Here is a 24,805-nt window from a genome sequence, read left to right on the forward strand (position 1 = left end):
ATCGTTGAAGGGTAATTGTATTACCAACAAAACATCAGTAAGCCAAACATTTCATGAGAAACACACAAAGTTTAATCCAGGATGTGCAAATGATGCCAACTAAGTGATAGAAATACCACCATTTTGCAACCACCACTCTAGCAACTGATTTAGGAAAGGATCATCAATGAAGGCTAACACCATGGGGTGAAAGATTGTGAGGGAGCGAGACCTTTCCACACACCGAGGTTCCATATTAATTACAAAGAAAAAAATGGCCTTTTACAATGGAGAGATCTCAAGGAGGCGTGGATGGACCCTCAGTCTAATGAGGAGACAATCACACGAATCTACATTGAGAGACACTGTGCTTGGAATGGACTGTTCAAAAACATTAATTTTTTTTTTTTTTAATAAGAGGGCTTGACGAAGCAAGCCTCCAGGTCTGAGACCTCACCCACTGTCCCCACTTTATTTTTTATATTTATTTATTTATTTTTGGCTGCGTTGTGTCTTTGTTGCTGCACGCATGCTTTCTCTAGTTGCAGCGAGCAGGGGGCTACTCTTCGTCGAGGTGCGTGGGCTTCCCTTGCTGCGGAGTACGGGGCTCTAGGCGCCCGGGCTTCAGTAGTTGTGGCGCACGGGCTTAGTTGCTCCACAGCATGTGGGATTTTCCCGGGCCAGGGCTCGAACCCGTGTCCCCTGCATTGGCAGGAGGATTCTTAACCACTACGCCACCAGGGAAGCCCTCAAAAACATTAATGTCTTGAAAGAATTTTAAAAGGTGAGGGGAATGTGAAAGTGTTCTAGATAAAAGGAGACTACAGAGATATGGCAACTAAAGGCAATGCAGGATCTCTGATTGGATCCTGGATTGGGACAAAAAAAAAGCTATCAAAGATATTATCAGGACAATTGAGGAATTTGATTATGGAAAGCTTGTAGTATTGTAACAACATTAAATTTCCTGAGTGTGATAATACTACTGTGATTATTTAAAATAATATCCTTGGGAATTCCCTGGCGGTCCAGTGGTTAGGACTCGGCGCTTTCACTGCAGAGGGCCTGGGTTCAATTCCTGGTCGGGAAATTAAGATCTGACAAGCTGAGTGGGGGCAGCCAAAAATAAATAAATAAAATTTAAATAAATAAATAATAAAATAATATCCTTGTATCCTCATTCTTAGTATTTAGGATAGCTAGGGTATTTGAAGTGATATCTGATATGTTTTCAATTTATTACGAAATGCTTCAAAAAAACAAAAAAGTGTGTGCATGTGTGAGAGAGAGAGAATCACCAAACATGAAATGTAAATGGTTGCTGAACCTAGGTAAAGGGTATATAAGTGTTCATTGTACTATGCTCTCAAATTTTCTGTGAATTTGAAATTTTTTTTTTTTCGGTACGCGGGCCTCTCACTGTCGCGGCCCCTCCCACTGCAGGGCACAGGCTCCGGACACGCAGGCCCAGTGGCCATGGCTCACGGGCCCAGCTGCTCCGCAGTATGTGGGATCCTCCCGGACCGGGGCACGAACCCACGTCCCCTGCCTCGGCAGGCGGACTCCCAACCACTGTGCCACCAGGGAAGCCCTGAAATTTTTTGAACCAAAAAGTTGAGGATAAAAATCAATGTAGCAGAAAGACACAGCCGTTAACGGAGGAAGCAGTCAGCTCCCCCCATACAAACTCCATTAGCTTTGGAGCCACTGCTGGGGCCCCATACTGGGCTGCAAGCCCTAAGAACGACTATGCCTTTTTCACCCTTGTTTCTCCAGCATCCTGGTCCAGAACATGTGTTCAGTACACGTGCATGCATGACACCCTCCCTCCGGAGTCTGCTCCCAGGAAGCCACGGCAGAGTTAGCACTGGGACAAATAAATCAGGATGGTGGTCCCAGGCGTCGTGTTTCGAGGCCTTCGTGTTGCTGGAAGAACCAGACAACTGGAACTACATCAACAGGGGCAACCCCAGGGCTTGTCTCCTGGTGGTGCCCCTCTGGCCTCACCTGCCTTCTTGGGCAGGGAGGGGCAGAGCTTGCAGGGCTGTATTTGCTGCTCCCCATCCCCCTGTCATTGGCTCCAGAGGGTCAATAAAACCCCAAGAGTCTGGAGGAGAGCAGTTGGCCAGAGGGGCTGACCCTCATCATGGTTCTCTCCAGCATGGGACCAGGGGCTCTGTTCCACCCACTCCCACCCCCGTATCCTGGGAGGGGAGAGGGAAGCATCTGACTGCCTGCCCAAAGATCCAGAATCTGGAATCCAATCCCAGACCCTTCCTCAAAGACTCATCCACCACTATGCAGTCCAGCCCAAGTCAGTGAGAGCTGGGTGCTGACGACCAGGTGTCTGACAAGGCATTGAGTCCTCCCAGCTGGAAAAGCCTCTGAATCTGTAAGAAAGAGAACACAAACCAACAATGACATACTCACAGCCTTACTCTCAGTTCCCACCAAAACACAGAGCATTTCCTGTGCCTTTTCCGTTATTTCACAAGCTGCTTCTTAGTCTCCCTCTGGGCTCCAGGACAGACAGCTGCTTCTCCCCTCAGAAGCCAGACAGTTGCCTCCAGCCTCTCCTGGTCAACGCCATGGCCAAGACCCGTAGTGACCATCTGCTGTACTCCCTGGAAGAGCTGGTGCCCTATGACTTTGAGAAGTTCAAGTTCAAGCTGCAGAACACCAGCCTGGAGAAGGAGCACTCCCGGATTCCCCGGGGCCAACTCCAGACAGCCAAGCCAGTGAAGCTGGCCACTCTGCTGGTCACCCACTATGGGGAGGAGGACGCCGTGCGGCTGACCCTGCAGGTCCTGAGGGCCATCAACCAGCACCTTCTGGCAGAGGATCTCAACAGTGCAATCGGCTCAGGTAAGCGGCCCCATGCGCCCTCCTCCCCCACTGCGACTGCTGGCTGTTTGCAGAGTGGGGTGGAAGGTACAAGAGGGACCAGTTCGGCCAGTGCGTCCTGACTTGGGGGTTAGGAGTCCGAGGTCTGCAACAACCCTGGTGACTTTAGCCAAGCAAGTCCTTTCCCCCTCTCTGGTCTTGGAAGCTGGAGTAAAGCTAAGGCTCTCAATGGCTTTTTTTAAAAAACCCAGAAGCATGAGGTTCTGACTATGGGGCAGAATCAGGAAAGGCAGGAGCTGGATGTCTGTTGGTAGAGAATTCCTCACTTCATTTGTCATTAACACTTACCTACAGATGAGTATCTTTGGGTGAGCAAGAAACTAACCACTCCTGTCAAGAGGGTTGATGGGTAATCTCACTGTTATCCACTTCATTTCAGTTTTGAGTTCTTCTCTAACACGTTACAAAGATATTTTAAAATTCTAAAAGGACTTTCTCCTTCCTTTTCTTTTCCTTCCTTCCTTTCCTCTTTGTCTTTCTTTCTCTCCTTCCTTCTCTCTCCCCCTTTTCCTTTCTTCCTTCTTTATTTTTTTTTGCGGTACACAGGCCTCTCACTGTTGTGGCCTCTCCCGTTGCAGAGCACAGGCTCCGGACGCGCAGGCTCAGCGGCCATGGCTCACGGGCCCAGCCGCTCCGTGGCATCTGGGATCCTCCCAGACCGGGGCACGAACCCATGTCCCCTGCATTGGCAGGCGGACTCTCAACCACTGCACCACCAGGGAAGCCCCTCTTCCTTCCTTTTATCTTATCTTTCTTTCCTTTTTTCCTTCCTTATCCTTCTTCTGCTACTCTTTTGCCGTAACTTTCTGATTTTATTACATTGTGATCAAAGACTGTGGCCTATTTGATTTCTGCTTTTAAAGACTTTTTTTTGGACATTTGGGGTGGAGGGGCTAATCTGTGATCAGTTTAAAAAACTATTTTTCGATGTTTGAAATTTTCTTCTATTTCTAGACTTTAAGAACACATTAGGAATGCTTTCCATGTGCTTCTATGAGGTAGAAGAGTTTACATAACATAAAAATTCTCTGCTCTTTGAAAGAGTGATAAAGCTAAACTGTAATCTGAGTCTGGTGTAATTTGATGAGTAGAATTTTAAAATTAATTTTTTGTATTTTAAAATCTGGTTATTCATCTCTTCAGGGTTTCTTACCAGTTCTTGAACCAGTTTTCATAACATATTTTTCCTAGAAAGCCAATAGCAAAGTGTTTTAAGCAACTTTAATTTTAATAAGGGCTTTTCAAACCAAAAATTAAGGTGCTAATTATAGGTTATTTTCATTTCTTTATTAAAGTAGTGGTTTTCAAATTGTATCCCAGGAAGACATTTCAGGGATTCTTTAGAATGTTAGCAAATACTTGATTCAAATTTTATTAACTAACTTACAAAACTAACAAATTTATATTAAAATGAGTGATTAACCAAATTTTAAAATATTGGAGGCCATCAGTGTGACAGTTCATGCTTGAACTCCTTTTTATGGAGACCCTGGAATTCAGCCCTTCCTGTCATTTCTGTTTAATTAAACATTGTTCTGAAATTTCCAGGCAAGCTGTCTTTTAAAAAAAATTACCATTGGGCTTCCCTGGTGGCGCAGTGGTTGAGAGTCTGCCTGCCGATGCAGGGGACACAGGTTCGTGCCCTGGTCCGGGAAGATCCCATATGCTGCGGAGCGGCTGGGACCGTGAGCCATGGCCGTTGAGCCTGCGCGTCTGGAGCCTGTGCTTCTCAACGGTAGAGGCCACAACAGTGAGAGGCCCGCGTACCGCAAAAAAAAAAAAAAAAAAAAATTACCATTTATACTTATCTGTGTGAGTTAGGATTTTCTTCACTTCATGAAACCAAAGGGGGAAAAAAAACCCAAAATAAATTAGTTTCTGAAGTTTTCACTGTCCTTCATGACCCCGATTTCAATTTTTTGTGCTGATCTTTATTGACTGATAAGTGAGTTTTGTAGATCTGTAAATCGCACACAAATGTATACCCATAAATTAGGGTTTTCACTTATATATTAAGAATTCTATGTAAGACTTTATATTGGAAACAAGTTCTCCTGCCTAAAAAGTTTGAAAAGCACTATTTCAGAAATAAGATAGCAGATAATTAGTATGTTCTTATTTAATGGTAATTGACTGCTGTTGTCTAGAATGTCCTGAGCTTCTCTAATTTCCAAAGGGATTCTGTCTTCTCTCCCTTCCCCCAAACCTTGAACCTGAGCACTGGACATTTTCATGCCTTTCCATCTCATTGTCTTTTCAGGGTGTCAGGTAAAAGAAAGTGACACAGACAGTTCAGCAATGTCTGGTTCCTCTGGGGAGATTAAGCCCAAGAGTCTGAAGATACCAGATGGCCTGGAAGGTGACAAGCAGCGACAAAGTGGTGATGGGGCTGGCTGCCCACCATCCATCCAGCCCGAGGCTGGAAGGGGGCTCCAGAAGAAGCCTCTGGGCAAACAGAGAGATCAGAAAGGCTCTGAGCGCCCGGATGTGCAGGGCAAGCCAGGGGCCAGGAACACAACTCTGTCTTCCAAGAGAAGCCCCTTTCCCAGCAAGCCACAGGGGGAGAAGGGGAGCAATGAGGGGGTCAGGCTGCGCAGGAACGCCAGCTCTGCAGGAAGGCTCCAAGGACTCTCCAGTGGGTCGTTTGCTGGGTCCCTGGGAAGGAGAGAATTTAAGATATCTGAAGCATATTTACCTTCAGGAAAGAAGCGACCCAAAAGTCTTGAATTTACCATTTCTTCAGGAGAGACAGAACCTCTCAACCCAGAAGCTCTTCTGCTTCAAGAGAAAATGAGAAGTGAGAATCCAGGCTCAGCAGCCACTCTGAACACAGGGGCTACTGTGGCTGCAGAGAAAGGATCCAGGAATCCAGAACACGCCATGACTCTGGAGGGGGTAGCACTCAGGAATACACTTTGCAGTGTATCGTTAGCTGGAAAGAAGATCTGGGAGCATCCAGAGTCCACAGTACCTGCAGAGAAGAGTGGAACTGAGGCTCCAAAGACCTCTAAGGCCTTGGAGGAGGTGGTAGGTGGTGTGCTCCATGATCCTTCAAATCCAGAAGTCCCTCCATCTTCAGGTAAGAAAGGACCTCAGAATCCAGAAGACCTGGCATCCTTAGGAATGATGACCTTTGCAGGTTTCCCCCTGCAAACCTGCTTTTATCCCCACTGTATTCATTTCACTGGACCTCTGGGTCCCCCTTGAGGTCCTCCACACTTTGAGAATCTGATGTAGGCTCTGAATCCTGAAAAATGCATATCTGCACATTTTCATAAAAATGTTGCATACATTTCAGTTAGTTAGTTCTTAGACACTCTAAAGAAGTCCTTCTTTAGAATTCCCAAGGGCTTCATGGACCCCAGGTTGAACATCTGAGAAAGACTGGGTACAAATATCACCTTCTCACAATACCTCATGGCAGTATGTCATGGGGCTGCGATTCTGCTATTTGCCTCTGTCTGGGCAGGGAGGGAACTGTTGGCTAAAGTCCTAGGTCTCTTTTACTAAAGAGGCGGAAATTAGGATGGTGATGGGTTGTGAATGACAGAAATGCCAAAATAACATAACTGAAACAAGATAGACGTTTGTTCCTCTTTCACATAAATGACACACAGGTGGTCCAGGACAAATGTGGTACACCGTGGTCAGGAAACCAAGCTCCTGCTGCTTTTCTGCTCTATGGAGTTTGCTCTCAAGGTTGTGTTCTCAGATGGTGGCATCCTCATTCCAGGCAGCAGGATGGAGGGACAAAGGAGAATAGTATCACTTAGGGAAGGTTTTCGGAAGTTTCTAGATGCTGCTCGTGATGCCTCCATTTACTTCCTCTTAGCCAGAATGTACAGGCACGTCGTGGGTTTGGTTCCAGACCACTGCAATAAAGAGAATATTGCAGTAAAGCAAGTCACATGAATTTTCTGGTTTCCTGGTGCATATGTTTATACTATACTATCATCTATATTAAGTGTGCAATAGCACTATGTCTAAAAAGAAAAATGTACCTACCTTAATTTAAATACACTTTATTGCAAAAAAAAAACTTTATTGCTAAAGAATGTTCACCATCATCTGGCAACACAGCGTTGCCACAAACCTTCATTTTCTTAAAAATGAAAGAGTCTGTTAAGGGCAATAAAGTGAAGTGCAATGAAGTGAGGTGTGTCTGGAGTCACATGACCACATCTAACTGCAAGGGAGGCTAAGAAATGTAGTTTTTTTTGGGTGGTGGCGGGGAGCAGCCATATGGACAGCAATCAATACTATCACAAGGGAAGGAGGGGAAAATGGTCACTGGGGAGCTCGCAGTCTCACTTGCAGATGTGATATGAATTCCTGGGACCCTGCAAGAGGAGGAGGCAGGAGGGGACTCGTGGCTTGAGTGCGTTTCTATTCCTCCTGTATCTCCTGTCATTTCTGCTTTATGAAGCTGTGCTATGGTCTTGGGGCAGAGCTGGTCATAGCTGTAGGTCATCATAGTGGGCTATACCCTTCAGCCTGTAAAGTCCCCTTCTTTACTTTCACTTCATGCTTCCTGAATCTGGATGTGAGCAGTGGCCCATTCATTCCTTCATTCAACACGCACATCCCAAATGCTCACCACATGCCAGGGATTCTGCTAGGGGCTGGGGGTCTGGCCATGAGCGAGTCACCATCCCTTGGGAGCTCTACTCAAGTTATGAGCAGTCTAGGTGGTGGTTAAGTGGCAAACACCAGTGGGAATGTCTTACTGTCTTTATATCACCTGTTATCAGTGTGCGTGCAGGAGGAAGGCATAGAATTTGTAGCAAAAGGCCTTTCTTTAGGATAAATGCCCAAGAATTCCAATCCTCAGGACTGGTATGAAATCTATCCCTTAGCCTTCAGTCCTAGTGGCTCCTTTGCTACTTCACTGGAGGGAAGTCGGGGGAGGACAAGCTAGGGAGGGGCCTCAGTCTAACCGAGAATGTACGTATCCCAGGAACGGACTCTCGCTGTGATTTGCAGCATTCCTTGGTAACATCTTGGGTTTGTCACTCATGAGATTTTTCCACTGCTATGTCCCCAGGGAGACTGCAGGACAAGGCTGTGTGTCGCCTTTGCTGTGCCCAGGAAGGAGACCCGGTTGGTGGCAGCTGCGTGCATGTTTCCTGCAGCTGCTCCGTTGCTTCTAGGGATCCTGAGGTCTCACGTGGCTACTCATCCAGCTGCCCTCGGTGCCAGGACTTGCTCCCGGGGAAGAGCCATGGAAGCCTCGAGTGCCAGGAGGGCCTGCAGATGGCCAGCCTGAGCCCCAAGTCCCTGCCACAGTGTGAGCGTCACATGAAGCAGGTCCAGCTGCTCTTCTGCGAGGACCACGGGGAACCCATCTGCCTCATCTGCAGGCTGAGTCAGGAGCACCGAGGCCACCGGGTTCGCCCCATCGAGGAGGCCGCCCTGGAATACAAGGTAGGGCTTCCTGCATTGGGGTCCTTCTCTGATGGGCACTTGAACACATCGGGGCTTGCTTCATTTCCCCCAAAACCCTGGGAGTTGGTGCATTAGCCAGCATCTTTGGGCTGTAAATGGCAAACACAATACAAAGTAAGCCAGCAAAGAGGGATTTATTGGTTCATGTAGCTATGGGAATCTAGCTTTAGGTATGGCTGAACCCAGGTGCTCACAAGAGGTCATTAGAAATCTTTCTCACTGCCTCTTGGCTCTGCTTCCTTTGGTGTGATGGATTCATTCTTCCTCTTTCCTGGGTACCTCTCCCTGTGCTCTTGGCTTCCTCACCTTCAGCTTTATTCCCTGAAGCAAGTTTTCCCATCTAGAGTTGGCACCAAGATGGCAGGAGCCAAGTTCAAGCTTTGACAAGTGCTCTTTTTTTCCAGAAACAAATTCAGAAGCAGCTGGAGCATCTGAAGGAGTTGAGAAAATCTGGAGAGGAGCAGAGATCTCAGCGGGATAAGAAGACAGCAAACTTCCTGGTAAGGCTTGGGTGGTCTGTGGCCAGTCTTTGCCTGGATTCACCCCTGCAGGAGGGAGGGAACCGAGAGTGAGCAGGGGTCCCTGATGTCCTGTATTGGTTCACAGGGAAGCAGAGCCGATCACATAGTTAGAATCACCTGCTCTTGGGGGGCAGGGAATAACAGGTGTCAAAGGATGAGCTTGTCCCTGGGGAGGGAAACCACCTCCAGCAAGAAGTGGCATCTCCCAGGACCCTGTCATGCTTTCTTAGACTCACCACAAAATGGTTTAGAGAAAGGAATGCCAGTGGCTGTAGCTGAGGAATGGGATTGAGGAAAGGGGAGGAGAGACTATTCAACTTTAAATACTCCTCTGTATTGTTTTTATAATTGTTGTTGTGGTCTATTGTACTTTTTTTTTTGATACAAAAACCATGTTGATTTTTAAAATTCAAATGCTTAAAGTAGACATTTTCTTTAAAACTGTGGTTTTAAAGAAACGTCACAGATCTCAGTAAGTACAACTTAGTGGCCTTCCTGTTAAGCTGTTTCCAGACTCGGATGCGTTAGGTTGCTCCTGTTTTCCCTGCATGTGAAGGAGACTACCCCCAGAGGCTTGATTTATCTGGTGCATTTCTGTTGGTTGGATCCTGTCTCCCACTCTGAGTTCCAAACTTCTTCAGGGACCCACCACACTGCAGTGGGAAACAGGCAAAGATAACAAAGGGCAGAATGGGAGGAGGGTGGCATTGATCCAGGTGTCTGACTTTTGGGAAGCTCTTGAGTTGTAGTAAAATGAAAACCCTTTCCTATAATCCCAGGTGGCTTGGAACTTGTGGATGGAGCAGAGGTCAGGGGTGCCCCCCCAAGGAGGGTGAGGCAGGAGCCTGGGCTGATCAGGGAAACCCAGGGAGACAAGAGGGTTCAGCCTTCCCTTAAGATACAGTGACACGGGCTCTGTGGAAAGGAGATGCTGTTTTCAGGTCTTCGCCTTCTCCTCCTCCTTTTTACAATAATTAAAAGAAATTTTTTTAATCATAGGGAAGGAGTTGGGAAAGCTCTTCTTTACAGCAGAAACCCAGATAAAACAAGTATAGAAGAATAATTGAATTAGAAAATTTCCACTATACAATTGACACCAACAGGGATCAGCAACAGATACTAAAATTTTTAGAGAAAATCGTTAGAGAACAGGATATTTACACACTCTCAAAGTACCACTCCCCAAATTACTTAGGAATTATAAAGGAAATAATATATACTTACAGTAGCGATATCTGGTAGATGCTTCCTTAACCAAGCATCAATCCTAGTATGATTATAATGATGATGGCAAACTGGACAGTCTTTGCCTCCCAGTGGGGTATGCTAGAAAGAGCATGGCATTAGGTCTACTGTATTCTTGCCCCAAATGTTTCTCCTGAATTTAATCATGAGAAAAATTATAGAATTTTAGAATATAGGCCATTGAATGAGACAACTGACCTGTCCTCTTAAAAAAAAAAGTCCACGTTACTGCCGTCAACAACAACAAGAAGTGTTCCAGACTCTATGTTTAGGAACATCACATTGGAAACTTGAAACTGGCCACGGTGGGAATATCAACACCACAGAAATGGCAAATACCACAGCCCAGCCTTGGCTGATTGTTTTGTTGATTGTCTAGACTTAGAAAGTGTTGGAGAAAGTGTGACTTGTGCAGACCAGATGCACAGGTGCATGTCTGCAGTGCTCCATTATAAAGACTGAGAGAACACTCTCCTGCACCCGAAACCCAGGACGTGATTCAGCAGGGTTGCTGATGTCACAGAGGAAGGAGTGAGATTCCACACACATCGAGTTATAGTCTTATTCCTTAATTACAAGAAAATACCAAGCAACATCAGAACCACTCTGGTGTGTCAACTAAGGGACTATGGTGGGCGGAGGAACAGGAGCCGGGCAAACATCCACGAAGCATCCTGTGAGGCCCTGGGCTCTCTGGAATTTACACGAGAGTTCTGTCCACTAGTATTTTTTGTTAATTGTGTGTATCAGTTTAGCTAATAAATGAATGTGCCCATATTAAAAATAACAACGACAAAAGGTGAAGAAACTTTTTTGGTTCAAAAGAACTAAAGACTTAATCCTGTCCTTTTGAGCCAAAAATGAGATTTCTTCTGTCCAGTCCTAGTAGATCTGAAGGGCCCTCTCCCTCCTTGGAGGAAGGAAAGATGCCCTAGAGCCACTTCACATGTCCACAGAAGCTTTTTAGTGATGATGAGAAAGAGGACGGCAGAAGAGGTCATGGTTGGCCAGTGTGCAAGAATATTGGAAGTCAAGTTCACTTGCATTCAAATAGATGGACTGACTGACCCCTTTCAGGGCAGTCTGAGACTGTCGGGGAGTGGAGAGAACTCTCCCTCCTGGAGACTTTGTGGTCCTGACCTTGTCTGTTTATGGCTCCAGACATATGCAATCCTCACGCTGCTTTTCAAGGAAGGAAGAAGGTGACACCAGTTATCTTAGTGTTCTGGGGCTGCCCTTGCAAAGTACCATAAACTGGGCAGCATAAACCACAGAAATGTGTGCCTCCCACAGTTCTGGAGGCAAGGTGTTGGCAGAAATGCTTCCTTCTGAGGGCCGCGAGGGAAGGCTACTCCAAGGCCTCTCTCCTTAGCTTTTAGGTGTCTCCTTCCCCCTGTGTCTCTTTACATGGCATTCTCCATGTGTGTGTATCTGTGTCCAAATTTCCCCACTCCAGTGGCCCACCCCACTCCAGCACGACCTCATCTTAACTAATTGCATCCTCAATGACCCTATTTCCAAATAAGATCATATTCTCAGGTACTGGGGTTAGGACTTATAACACATACATTTTGAAGGGGACACAATTCAATCCATTTTACCAGGTTTTAGGGCATTTTCCAAAAGCCAACCTTTTCTGGAAGGTTCCAGCCCATTTTGCCTCCTACTCTGGAATTCAGGCCTCCAAGAGGCTGAGGAAGCCTGCTCTTACCCACCTCCAGGAGGTGGGCTTCTGCGGGTTCCCTGGGCACACACGTCTACCTCACCACATACGCCCCTACACCTCCCTGACTTCTGTTCCCCAGAAACAAGCTGAAACCCAGAAGCAGAGAATCCAGTACCAGTTGGAGCAGTTATGCCAGTTTTTAGAGCAGCAAGAGCAGCTCTTTGTGGCCTGTCTGGAGGAGCTGGGCCAGACCATTGGCCAAGTCAGGGAGACATATGGCACCCGGGTGACAGGGGACATCGCCCTTCTCGACAAGCTGATTGGGGAGCTGGAGGCCAAGCAGTGCCAGCCAGAATGGGAGCTTATGAAGGTAAGTGTGGCTGGGCCTGGCCTTCCCCCATCCACTGTGTGCAGTAGGGTGACATGGGCTCCCAGCACTGCCATCAGCTCTGCCCAAGCCAGTGGGTAAGGCCCTTAGGGCCAGGGGCGGGACTTGGTCTTGGTGACCCACAATGCCCAGGCCCCTTCAATGAATTCTCAGGAGCCCAGGATGGCCCAGTATCTAGGGGATCCTGTGACATCTCCCAGAAGAGACCAGCAGAGTTTGGGTACAGTTATGTGGAGGCCCCAGCCAGGGTGCCACCTCAGCAGATTAGAATTAGAACTGGGGAGAGGTGCCCCATTTTTGCTGACACTGTGGGGCTGGGAGCCCAGGAGGAGAGGCCAAGTAGTCAGCACAGCCCCTATGAGAATGGTAATAGAGAACTTCCCTCTTTTCTCTCCTAGGACGTCAGAGTCACCCTGCACAGGTACCAAGAGGTCCCCTGATGATCCCTTGGGTGTACTGCAGGAAGCATTTGGGGAGGCAGACCTAGGAGGGAGATGATCCCAACCCGGGGCCTGTGGCTCCTCCCTGGGTCCTCCCATCTCCTGCAGCTTCCGAAGGTGAAGGCCTTTCTGGACTTGTGTAGCAAGAATGGGAGCACAATCAGGAGGGGGAGCATGGGGTCAAAGACTGGACCAAATGAACATGGCCTGTTGTGTGGTGGTGGCTTCGTAAGAAACCCCCCCTAACAGACTGTGTCCCATGCAATTCGCCTTATGAAAACTGTTCCTGCAGGACTGCTTGTGGCCACAGTGAGGGAAGCACTTTCCAGGAGTGGATCTGCTAAGCCCAGCAAGCAGCGGAAGGGAGGGAAGAGGAGGGGAGGGGAGGGGAGGGGAGGGGAGGGGAGGGGAAGAGGCTGGACCTTCCAATCGCCTGGGGGAGCTTTACAAAATCCTGACATCCAGGTCCCCGCAGACAAATTAAACCTGGATCTTCAGGAGCACAACCCAGGCATCAATTTTTTAAAGTATTTTTTTGGTGGTAAAATATACATAACAAAATTTACCATTTAAAAATGTACAGTTCAGGGCTTCCCTGGTGGCACAGTGGTTGAGAGTCCGCCTGCCGATGCAGGGGACACGGGTTCGTGCCCCGGAACAGGAAGATCCCACATGCCGCAGAGCGGCTAGGCCCGTGAGCCATGGCCGCTGAGCCTGCGCGTCCAGAGCCTGTGCTCCGCAACGGAAGAGGCCACAACAGTGAGAGGCCCACATACCACAAAAAAGAAAAAAAAAAAAAAGTACAGTTCAGTGGCTTTAAGTACATTTGCATTGTTGTGCAACCATCACCATGATCCATCCCCAGAATTTTCTCATCTTCCCAAATGGAAACTCCATACCATTAAACAACTCCCCAATCTCCCCTCCCCCAACCCTTGGCAACGACCATTCTACTCTCTGTCTATATGAATCTGACTACTCTAACTACATCATATAAGTGGAATCATACAATATTTGTGTTTTTGTGTCTGACCTACCTCACTGAGCATAATGTCTTCAAGGTTCATTCATGTTGTAGAATGTGCCAGAATTCCATTCCTTTTTAAGGCTGAATAATATTCCATCATGTGTATATACATTTTGTTTATCTATTCATCCATCAGTGGATACTAGGTTGCTTCTACCTTTTGGCTACTGTGAATGATGCTGCTATGAATATCGGCATACCTATATTTGTTTGAGTCCTGCTTTCACTTCTTTTGGGTATATCCCCAGAAGTGGAATTGCTGTATCATACAGTAATTCTATGTTTAGGTTTTTGAGGAACTAGAGTACTATCTCCCGTGGTGTCTGCACCATTTTACATTCCCACCAGCAATGCTCAAGGGTTCCAATTTCTCCATATCCTTGCTAACACTTGTTATTTTTTATTTTTTTTAAATAGTAGCCATCCTAATGGCTGTGAAGTGGTATCTCATTGTGTTTATTTTTCTCACTTAATATCATTTTTATTTCAATAGAAAGAAAAAGACTCAGGGAAGTGTAATTAATTTGACATAAGTAATTCTGGGCTGAGCATTTCAACATCAGTACCACTTTATGGCCATTATCAAAACTCACTGTGATTTTGATACCAGTGGTTTTTAAAACTCCCCCAGGTGATGCCAATCCATGGCCAGAGTTGAGGACCAGTGTTTAGAACTTGAAGCCCAGGGAGAACCTTCTTTGAGAAGCCAAGGCTGGACTGGGTGTGCCCTGTGGAGGCTGCACCTCCCTTCCAGCTCATGAGACCCTGGGCTACCCCCACACTCCAGTTCTCTTTGGCCAACAATCTTTTGTCTCTAGGGCCAAGAAGGTGACTGTCCCTGAGCTGTGGGCCACCCCTCCAGAGGTGAAAGAAAAGATCCACCTGCTCTACCAGAAATCAGAGTTTGTGGAGAAGCGCATGAGGCACTTCTTGGGTAGGTGGGCTTGTGGGAAGATGGGAGGCGCCTGCTCACCTCCTCCCTGAGAGCCACGTAGCCTGGGGCCCCCTGGTGTCCCTTCTCCACCCCCCACAGCCTTTCTGACTCTGCCTTCAGCCCCTCCCACACCTGTCCCTATCTGGGAACCTAACTCAAACTCCTTCTCCTTTTAGAAACCCTGCGTTCAGAGATGGAAATGTTCAACGGTGAGTCCGGTGGTGGTAGTATGTGTTGGCCAGGGATTACGGCCATTTTCCCTTGTGCTGTTGATTTCTGGGAATTATTTAGAAAAGAGAAAACACCTGTAACAAAGGTGGGAGCAAAGTCATGACAAGTGCTCACAGGCTCTGTGCCAGGGTCACTGACTGTCAACTCACCAGAGTACAGAGTATCCAAGGCAGGCCTGGGTACCAGAGAGGAATGGGGTTATATCCAAGCAGAGGAAGCCGAGTCCTGAGCAGGGAGAGGGAGTCACTGTCTTTCCTTGTTGTGGGGACCCGGGTAGATTTAGCCCTCTGAATGAAAATGCTCAGGATTTTTCCCATCTCCTTTTCTCTGTAGTTCCAGAAGTGACTGGTGGTCAGGCACCCTGAGGCAAGTAGACTTGGCCTGCTGGGTCCCTGTGCTGTCCCCCGGTGCATTCCAGAATGACCCTGTCCACGTTTCTTGGATGTGGGGAGAACCCTGTGGGGATGTTGCCCATGGACCTCAAGCTAGGAATTCTAATTCTCTCTGCAGTTAATGTGATTCTGGAAGCAGAAGCTGCCCACCCCAACCTCATCTTTCATCTTCTCTGATGACTTGAAGAGTGTGAGACTTGGAAAAAAAGTGGGACCGTCTACCTGCTAGTCCAGAAAGATTCTATAGCTGAATCATTGCCCTGGGCTCTCTCAGTTTGCTCTCTAGCTGCCATTACTGAGAAGTGAAGGTGGGAGACAAGACAGGGTGGGTCCTGGGTGTCTGCAAGGCAGCCACGAGCAGCAAGGAGAATATGGCTCTCTCACCAGAGAATAGTTATTGGGTAGAAATGATGATGAAGTAAAATGAGTGCCAGGCGTCCAACTTTCCCTCCACCCGGATGAGGGAGCCCCCCAGGCATGTGGGCATCTTCCTGAACTACAAGACTGGGGACATTTCCTTTTACACTGTGACAGCCAAATCCCACATCTCAACATCCATTGGCTTCTTTTCCTCTGGGCCCCTTCAACCTATCTTCAGCCCCAGGACACATGATGGAGAGAACATGGATCCTCTGAATATCCGTCCAGTGGGTGGCCAGGGGCCTCACTGAATATCCAACACTTTGCATCTTTCTTCAGGCTCCTGCCCTGTATCTTGAATCCATACATTCAACAGTCATTATTGAACACCTACTAGGTTCCAGCTGCTGTGGGGAATATAATCAATAAGAGAATAGGCCCTGTGCTCAAGGAGCTTATGGAACAGAAGCAGAAGTAAGCTGGGTAAACAAATATTGGTAAACCAAGGGTAAAGAGAACACATGTATTGATGACATGCCATTGATTTCAGAGAAGGAAGCACACAGCTGTTGCTTAATAAATCCTTGTATGAATTAGCACCCTAAGATGCTTCTGAGACAGAGAGCCCACCCTCGTTTTCCCTCAGGACTCCATGGCAAGGATGTGTTCCCTCATTCTATCCTCCCTTTTGTTTTTTATAAATAAAATTATTTATGAATAATAACATCATAGAGCTTACATAGATGATCATTAACCATAACTTTTTAATTTTACAAATGAGAGTTCTGAGGCCTGGAATTAATGCATTTTGTTCATTTACTTCTTTTTCTACCAGTGTTTGGGGACTGATTTTGGGCTAAAAGCAGCATCAGTTGCTGAGATTACAGAGAGAGCAAGATAAAACTTCTGCCTTTTAGTGAAAACCTTAACTGTAGTAAGGATCTGAATAGTAAATGTATAAGCCCAGAGCAACATAGGTACTAAAATATAAATATATATTGGAACAATATGTGAGCATATTACAAGTAGTAACTGAATAGAGGATTCTGAGAGAATTTCAGAGTACTTTAAGTGAGTCTTAATGACTAAGAATTATTTTGAAAAGGAGTGGTGAAAAGGCATTTTAAGTGAAGAATGGCATATGAAGTGCCACAATATGAAGCAGCATGAGATTTACAATTTAAAGTGCTTGATGGGTTTTTGATGGTATGTCAGTGTGGTATGAGAATGGAAACTCAAGACTCATATTGTCAAGAGCCTTATGCACTATGCATAGGAATTTGGACCTCATTGTGCTGTCAGGGAGAGCTAGTAAAGTGTTTCAGGGCGGCCAAATAGAGGTTAAGTGGCTTGTTATCATTCACAGGAAGTAGAGTTCAAGTCATGATTGAAATCCAATGTTCTTATTCTTATTAACAAGTAGACTATAATAAGAGTATAATATATGATAATAATATTTATTATACATTTACTATGTGCTTAGTTCCATGTTTTTATTTTAGTTAATCATCACCATAAAGCTATGGAATAGAGAGGAATTCTGCCTAGAATGACTTGCTGATTATAAGTAGGAAAGAATAATTTTGAGCCACTACGCTTTGATCTTTGACCAAACCCTATATATGTCTGCAGTTTCTATTTGCCTGAGAGCTGGAAGAGTGAGTAAAAACAACTATACCTTTATCACTTCAGGAAACTGAGCAATTATTCTGTGAATTTGTAACAAAACCCATTAAACTATCAAGACTTCTCAGCTAGATTAAAGTAGGTGGTAAGGGAAACAAAATCGTTTATGGACAGAAAAAGACCTTGAAAAAAATCACATGAACGCCTTCAGTAAGTCATTACATAGACCAAAACCATGCCAATGTCAGTCCATATCATGCTGGAGCCACCACAGAGCATCAGAGTTTAGGGTACAGGGATGCAGGAAGAGAATGTCGGCCTACAGGGCAACAGTGAAAGATTTTAGCATCCACCGAGGAGACGGGATGAACCATTTTGAGACTCTGCCAGGGGTAGGAGGGCTTTTATAGGGTGAGATTAAGACGACTTTGCTTGTATTGTTTTCTCTAGTGGGTGTCTAAACTACTATTAATAAGATCTATAGTTTTGGTTGTATTCTCCAAGGTTGCAGTGGAAATCAGAAAGCTATAAGACAGTTGAGTCTGGCTAAGTAAGAAAATTACCAATTATACTCAGAAAAGAGGAAGCAGTATGAGACCATTAGTTAAGTGCTACAAATATGACTTCCTTTAGTTGAGCATTTCTATTTCATTTATTGTTAAAAATGTCTTTTGAAGTCTCAAGATGAAAAATCACTTAGAAGCAGAAATTTTTAGGGCTTCCCTGGTGGCGCAGTGGTTGAAAACCCGCCTGCCAATGCAGGGGACACAGGTTAAAGCCCTGGTCCGGGAAGATCCCACATGCCGTGGAGCAACTAAGCCTGTGTGCCACAACTACTGAGACTGTGCTCTAGAGCCCGCAAGCCACAACTACTGAAGCCCATGCGCCTAGAGCCCGTGCTCCGCAACAAGAGAAGCCACCGCAATGAGAAGCCCGTGCACCGCAAAGAAGAGGAGCCCCTACTCACCACAACTAGAGAAAAGCCCGCACGCAGCAACGAAGACCCTACACAGACAAAAATAAATTAATTAAAAAGAAAACACTTTAAAAAAGAAATCATTTTTAACAGAGTCAATGATTAAGCCTGCGGGTACTAACAAAGCCTTTTGTTACAAAGAGTCTGGTATATAAGATGGTATTTTCTGTAGTATATTTTTTCTATAGATCTAAAGGACTAATCATTTCAGCAAAGGCTGGAACTCTAAAGCACTAGAATTTGTTTTGATCATATATTGCATTACTGTTAAATGCCCAGGCGATAGAAGTTATCCATTCTGTCTTCCTGGAATATTAAATTGATGGAAGAATTGTGAATTTTCGTAGAATGTTCATCTGTTTGATGTTACACTGTCCGGTGTGTGCATTTAAAAGTGACCTTCTGTGCACTCACATTATGGATACTGCCCAGTAATATTCTGTTTGCTTAGAGGGAAGAAGGATGACACCACTATATGCTCCTAGTTTTTTTTTTTTAACTTTTTTTTAAATACACTTATTTATTTATGGCTGCATTGGGTCTTCGTTGCTGCACACAGGCTTTCTCTAGTTGTGGCAAGTGGGGGCTACTGTTTGTTGTGGTGCACAGGCTTCTTATTGCGGTGGCTTCTCTTGCTGCGGAGCATGGGCTCTAGGCACACGGGCTTCAGTAGTTGTGGCATGCAGGCTCGTAGTTCTGGCTCGTGGGCTCTAGAGTGCACGCTCAGTAGTTGTGGCGCACGGGCTTAGTTGCTTCATGGTATGTGGAGTCTTCCCGGACCAGGGCTGGAACCCGTGTCCCCTGCATTGGTAGGCAGATTCTTAACCACTGCGCCACCAGGGAAGTTCCTATATGCTCCTAGTTTTTCTCCAGGTTTCTCCTGTTTTTCTGGAACTGGGGGTTAGTGCACTGGGTTAATCCAATTCCGGTCTTTCAACATTTTCCTGTTGGCAGGCTATAATCAGAGTCAACCTGCCTGCATCTCCAAAAACTGCTCTGATTATCCTCACCTCCCAAAGGAACAGAAACAAGACACTTTAGGGTTTTGAGGATTTTATACAATTCACCTATGAAGTTTCTATTGATAGAGCTACTACCTAGCTAGTGAGCTAGTCTTTGAGGAGCTGCCTTGTTAGAACTTCAGGGATATTATACTAAATGGCTAAGACAAATCACTTGGAAAAATATCCTTAACACATAATTTTATGGCCAGACTAAATATCTGTTCTATGAATAGTCCAAAGGAGATAAGACAGTGGGGAGAGGAAGATTAGAGAAAGAATGAGAGATGAAGCAAAGGGAGACAGAGAGGAAGTTTAAATCAAGTTGATTTATGGGATATCCTCCCTGTCTTGAGGACTTAGGAAGCCTTAGGAAAAAACAAGCAAACTGGATTGTTATAATACACTTTTGTACCTGTATTAATGAACTGTGGTTCTTAGAATTATTGGCTGGGCCCCATAAATAAGTCCATTGGAAAATGCAGTTGTAACTGCATTTGTTGTCACTCAGTTGATTACTGTGAGATCCCACTTCCCTACAGGAGACCAAGAAAAAGATGGGGCTGCTGTCACGGAAAAACATTTGACACACATCCCAAGTGTCACATTATTCTGTACTGAGCTGTATCTGCAAATCTGTGGGCCTGTGGAATATTAGGTGTTCTAGTTCACAGATGTCCCTCTATCATCCTCCATTTAAAGAGACATAAAGAGAGGGGGGAGGGAGAGGGATGGACTAGAAGTTTGGGGTTAGTAGATGCAAACTATTACATTTAGAATGGATAAACAACAAGGTCCTACTGTATAGCACAGGGAACTATATCCAATCTCCTGGGATAAACCATAATGGAAAAGAACATTTAAAAAAAGAATATATATGTGTATAACTGAGTCACATTGCTGTACAGCAGAAATTAGCACAACAGTGTAAATCAACTATACTTCAATTTAAAAAACTTATCACACACACACACACACAAAATAAAGAGACATAGAGAGGGATGTAAGAGAAAAGGAGAATTGGGAATTCCCTGGCTGTCCAGTGGCTAGGGCTCCATGCTTCCACTGCAGGGGGCATGAGTTTGATCCCTGGTTGGGGAACTAAGATCCAGCATGCCACATGGCATGGCCAAAAAAAAAAGGAAAGAAAAAAGGAGGATCAAATGAAGATTGAACCCCAAACTCCTCCTACCCCAACTTCTCTTCCCATATTCACACTAAGCCTAGATTGGACTTAGGTTCTCCATAGTTGTGACCAGAGCACAAAACACACGCTTCGCTTTCTTCATGGAGCTTTGTTCTACATGCATAATCCACGTGCTGGCACAGCTCATGTTCCCTATTTGTTTAGCCGTTCCCTATGGTTGGCGATTTGTTGTTGCCAATTCTCCCTTGCTATTGTTCCATAAACAGCTTGGTGTATATATATATATATATATATTTTTTTTTGGCGTACATTTTTTGCCACCTCCTCCCCATACACATATATTTTCTCCTGTTATTCCTAAAATTGTTCCAGAATGTAAGCTATTTGATAACACTTGCAGTAGTTGGCCATACAATATTTTGGAAAGAATGTTTCACGCCCAAAGCAATGTTTGTCGTTTAAAATTTTTGCTGATATAATAGAGATGTAATGAGGTCTTACCTGTTTTAATTTATTTCATTACCTGCTAATGAGGCTATGAATTTTTCCATGTGTATTTCTACTTTTTTGCTTCATTCTGTCAACACACATTTTTTTTTTTCTTTGTGGTACACGGGCCTCTCATTGCCGTGGCCTCTCCTGTTGCGGAGCACAGGCTCCGGACGCGCAGGCTTAGCAGCTGTGGCTCACGGGCCCAGCCGCTCCGCAGCATGTGGGATCTTCCCAGACCGGGGCACGAACCCGCGTCCCCTGTGTCGGCAGGCGGACTCTCAACCACTGCGCCACCAGGGAAGCCCAAACACACATATTTGATAAACAATTATAATAGTAATAGAAAAGAGTTTTATTCAAGCCAAACTGAGGACTACAGCCTGGAAGATACAGATTTAAGAAGCACCTTAATTGTGTTCCATCAGACTACAAAATAGGGGAGGCTCGTATAGGCAAAAACTGCAAAGCTACATATGTTGTTTGTCAAGAACTACAATTGAGGACTTCCCTGGTGGCGCAGTGGTTAAGAATCTGCCTGCCAATGCAGGGGACACAGGTTTGAGCCCTGCTCCGGGAAGATCCCACATGCCGTGGAGCAACTAAGCCCGTGCACCACAACTACTGAGCCTGTGCTCTACAGCCCGTGTACCACAACTACTGAAGCCCGCGTGCCTAGAGCCCATGCTCTACAAGAGAAGCCACCGCAATGAGAAGCCCGCGCACTGCAACGAAGAGTAGCCCCGCTCGCCAAAACTAGAGAAAGCCCGCGTGCAGCAAAAGACCCAATGCAGCCAAAAATTAAAAAAATTAAAAAAAGGAACTACAATTGAAGCTGGCAAGAAGTAAGAGTGCTTTTTAAGTATGGACTGGTTGGGGTCCAAAATAGTTGCAAAGTTACAAGGGGAAACGTTGGACCATTAGGTTGCAGCTGGCAGCTATTAGCAGATACTGTTTTGAAAATGGCTTGTGGTATCCTTGAGTTTGATACAGTTCAGAAAATTCAGGGTCTCAATGATGCAGGCACATGTCTGAAACTACATCTCAATCACCACCCGGCTCTATTTTTCTTTTAATATTTATTTTTTAATTTATTTTGGCTGCGCTGGATCTTTACTTGCAGCATGCACGCTTCTCAGTTGCAGCATGCATGCAGGATTTAGTTCCCCAAACAGGGATCAAACCCAGGCCCCTTGCACTAGGAGGATGGAGTCTTACCCACTGGACCACCAGACAAGTCCCATCTGGCTGTATTTTGGATACCTGAACCACAGTTTTATATCTTGTCAGAACAAAGAAGAAACATCAAACATGACAGAGGTACATTCCTTCAAGGTTTCAAAAGGGACAGATTAGCATGCACACAGCTAGTTAGCATGACCTTGGTGTCTGGGAAGAGAACTTCATCTTCAAAGGAGTACCAGCACTGGCATCGTGGGGGCGGGGAAGGGGGGGCACTTATCCCTATCTTCAAAGTGGAATTCTAAACAATCTGGTAACTGTATTCCTTTTTCTTTTTTCAAATGGTTAAAGCAGGGCTTCCCTGGTGGCTCAGCGGTTGAGAGTCCGCCTGCCGATGCAGGGGATACGGGTTCGTGCCCCGGTCCGGGAAGATCCCACATGCCGCAGAGCGGCTGGGCCCGTGAGCCATGGCCGCTGAGCCTGCGCGTCTGGAGCCTGTGCTCCGCAACGGGAGAGGCCACAACAGTGAGAGGCCCGCGTACCGCAAAAAAAAAAAAAAGGTTAAAGCAGATGTATAATGTATGTTTGACAGGCCATAAGACAGGCCTGTTCTAGTTAGTATAAAGGTCAAGCCAAATCACATATAAGCCAGAATGACTTCCCTATACTTCAACATGTGAAAATTGCTTCCATCAAGTCTATAAAAATGGTACAAGTCCTTTAACTACTTGCCATGTGGACTCTAGATTTTGAACTTAGCTGTCTGTAGTACTTCTTCATAAATATTTTACATACTAAACATTTGTATTTGTAGGATGTAATTTTCCCTGTCTGGCGGTCTTTTTTAATTGAGATATAATTCTCATAGCATAAAATTCACCCTTTTAAATACACAACTAAGTGGTTTTTAGTATATCCACAATGTGTACAAACATCACCACTAATTCCAGAACATTTTTATCACCCCCAAAACAAACCCTGCACTGCTTAGCATTCACTTGCTATTCCTCTCTGCCCCCGGCCCCTGGCTACCACTAACCTTTTTATCTCTATGGATTTGCCTATTCTGGACATTTCACATAAGAATTACACAAAGCCTTGTGTCACCGTGTTCTCTGGCTTAGCACAATGTTTCAAAGTTCATCCATGTTGCAGCATGTATCACTGCTTTGTTCCTTTTTTACTGCTAATAACCCATTATATGGATATACTATATCTTGTTAATCTGTTCAATAGACAGGTTGTTTCTACTTTTCAGCCATTATGAATAATGCTGCTCTTCAGGTACAAGTTTTCACTTCTCTTGGGTTTATACCTAGGAATGGAATTGCTGGATCCTATAGTAAGTAATTCTATGTTAACATTTTGAAAGACTGCCAAACTGTTTCCAAAGTGGCTAAGCATCTTTTCATTCTTTCTTTTCTTTCCTTCCTTCCCTTCCTCCCTTTTTCTTTCTGCCACACTGCATGAAGGGGCATGCAGGATCTTAGTTCCCCAACCAGGGGTGGAACCCATGCCCACTGCAGTGGAAGCACAGACTCCTAACGACTGAAACACCAGGGAATTCCCATTAAGCATCTTTTCAAATGTTAATGATCATTTAGTTTTCCTCCTCTTTGGAATGACTTCATAGCTTTTGCCTTAGTCTTTGGTCAGTTAGCAGGAGCTCTTTGTATGCTGGGAATGCCTTAGTCTTCATCTGGTTTATCTTCTACAATTATGTCCCAGCCTACTGCTTGATTTTATTAATATTGTTTTCTAAAGTTTTTTTTTTTAAATACAGTCACACAAGCTTATATTTTACTTTAAGGCACCTCAGTTTCCTATTTTGCCTCAATATTAAACTTAACCTTCTCTTAAGCGTTCTTTCATTGGCTATTAAATTCCATCTTTTTGTATGTAGTGTAAAGACAAGAGCCTTTTTTCCCAGAAGAATCATTTCTGCTAGCACCAAGTTAAATGCTATCCTTGCATACAGGTCGACATATATTCAGATCAATTTTGGCTATACTGTTCTATTTATTCACGTGTAGTTCAAACTACACTGCTTTGATTAAAGAAGGTTTTTTTCCCCCATAATTTTGATGTCTGGAAAGACAGGTATTCGTTTTGTTTTTTAAGTTTTGTTGCCACACAGTTTTTTCTTTCTTTCTTTTTTATTTTATTGATTGATTGATTGCTGTGTTGGGTCTTCGTTGCTTCGTGAGAGCTTTCTCTAGCTGTGCTGAGCAGGGGCTATGCTTCATTGCGGTGTGTGGGCTTCTCATTGCGCTGTCTTCTCTTGTTGAGGATCACGGGCTCTAGGCACGAGGACTTCAGTAGCTGTGGCTCAGGGGCTCTAGAACGCAGGCTCAGTAGCTGTGGCACACAGGCTTAGGTGCTCCGCCGCATGTGGGATCTTCCCGGACCAGGGCTCAAATCCGTGTCCCCTGCATTAGTAGGTGGACTCTTAACCACTGCGCCACCAGGGAAGCCCCTGCCACACGGTTTTGACACTACTCTCTTTATAACATGTTTTAGATCACAGCTGAGTGAGTCACCTATAGTTACCGTTAATAAACAGAACTCATATTTTCACTTTAGTCATCCTGCCTGAGGCTGGCGTTTACATAGAATAAGGCAATCCCTGCTCTTGTGTGGCCCCAATTCCTGATCACTGCCTCACTGGAAAATGAACCGAGTATGGGAACAATGCAGAAAGAAAAGACGAATTGAGGACGGTAACGGAGATGGACAGCTAGAATTCCTGAGAAAATAAGATGGCCGTTCCAGACCTCTGTGTAGAAGTTGGCCAATAGGGGAGGGGAGCTTCGCCCGGCTCTGACCGAAGGGCCGCCCCTGCCGAAAGGGAC

General features: G+C 45.4%; 1 protein-coding gene, 1 long non-coding RNA gene and 1 pseudogene across 4 annotated transcripts in view; 2 read left to right on the forward strand and 1 right to left on the reverse strand.

Annotated features, from left to right (window-relative positions):
• Positions 1 to 24,805, reverse strand: part of LOC115803756 (uncharacterized) — a 25,422-nt gene continuing 617 nt past the window's right edge. The window contains exons 2-4 of one of the 2 annotated variants that reach the window (XR_016387837.1): positions 7,821 to 8,873; positions 5,579 to 6,755; positions 1 to 2,369 (exon numbers count right to left, since the gene is read on the reverse strand). This is a non-coding gene — a long non-coding RNA (uncharacterized LOC115803756). Of the gene's footprint in view, positions 6,756 to 7,820; positions 8,874 to 24,805 lie in introns of both variants that reach the window. The other variant, XR_004024528.2, reaches the window with a different exon arrangement.
• MEFV (MEFV innate immunity regulator, pyrin) lies at positions 2,146 to 15,211 on the forward strand. Of its 2 annotated transcripts, XM_022594659.3 has the most exons (9): positions 2,520 to 2,844; positions 5,144 to 5,962; positions 7,928 to 8,307; positions 8,733 to 8,828; positions 11,900 to 12,130; positions 12,547 to 12,569; positions 14,434 to 14,549; positions 14,726 to 14,758; positions 15,114 to 15,211. In XM_022594659.3, exons 1-9 carry the CDS (start codon positions 2,568 to 2,570, stop codon positions 15,143 to 15,145), a joined length of 2,007 nt encoding a protein of 668 aa, XP_022450367.2. In that variant the 5' UTR covers positions 2,520 to 2,567; the 3' UTR covers positions 15,146 to 15,211. The 2 variants fall into 2 exon arrangements, with proteins under 2 accessions (XP_022450365.1, XP_022450367.2); XM_022594657.3 differs by lacking the exon at positions 15,114 to 15,211 and having other exon boundaries at positions 2,146 to 2,844; positions 14,726 to 15,021.
• On the forward strand, positions 15,200 to 15,843 carry LOC149747422 (pyrin pseudogene; annotated as a pseudogene).

Source organism: Delphinapterus leucas, chromosome 15 (assembly GCF_059928025.1).
Source record: "Delphinapterus leucas isolate spDelLeu-1000000601 "Yukka" chromosome 15, BTC_Dleu_Yukka2, whole genome shotgun sequence".
Taxonomy (NCBI): Eukaryota; Metazoa; Chordata; class Mammalia; order Artiodactyla; family Monodontidae; genus Delphinapterus; species Delphinapterus leucas.

Coding starts and splice junctions, on each gene's coding strand:
- MEFV (XM_022594657.3), top strand. CDS start 2,397: ATGACATACTCACAGCCTTACTCTCAGTTCCCACCAAAACACAGAGCA. Junction 8,308..8,732: donor AGGCCGCCCTGGAATACAAG/GTAGGGCTTCCT, acceptor CTTTTTTTCCAG/AAACAAATTCAGAAGCAGCT. Junction 8,829..11,899: donor AGAAGACAGCAAACTTCCTG/GTAAGGCTTGGG, acceptor TCTGTTCCCCAG/AAACAAGCTGAAACCCAGAA.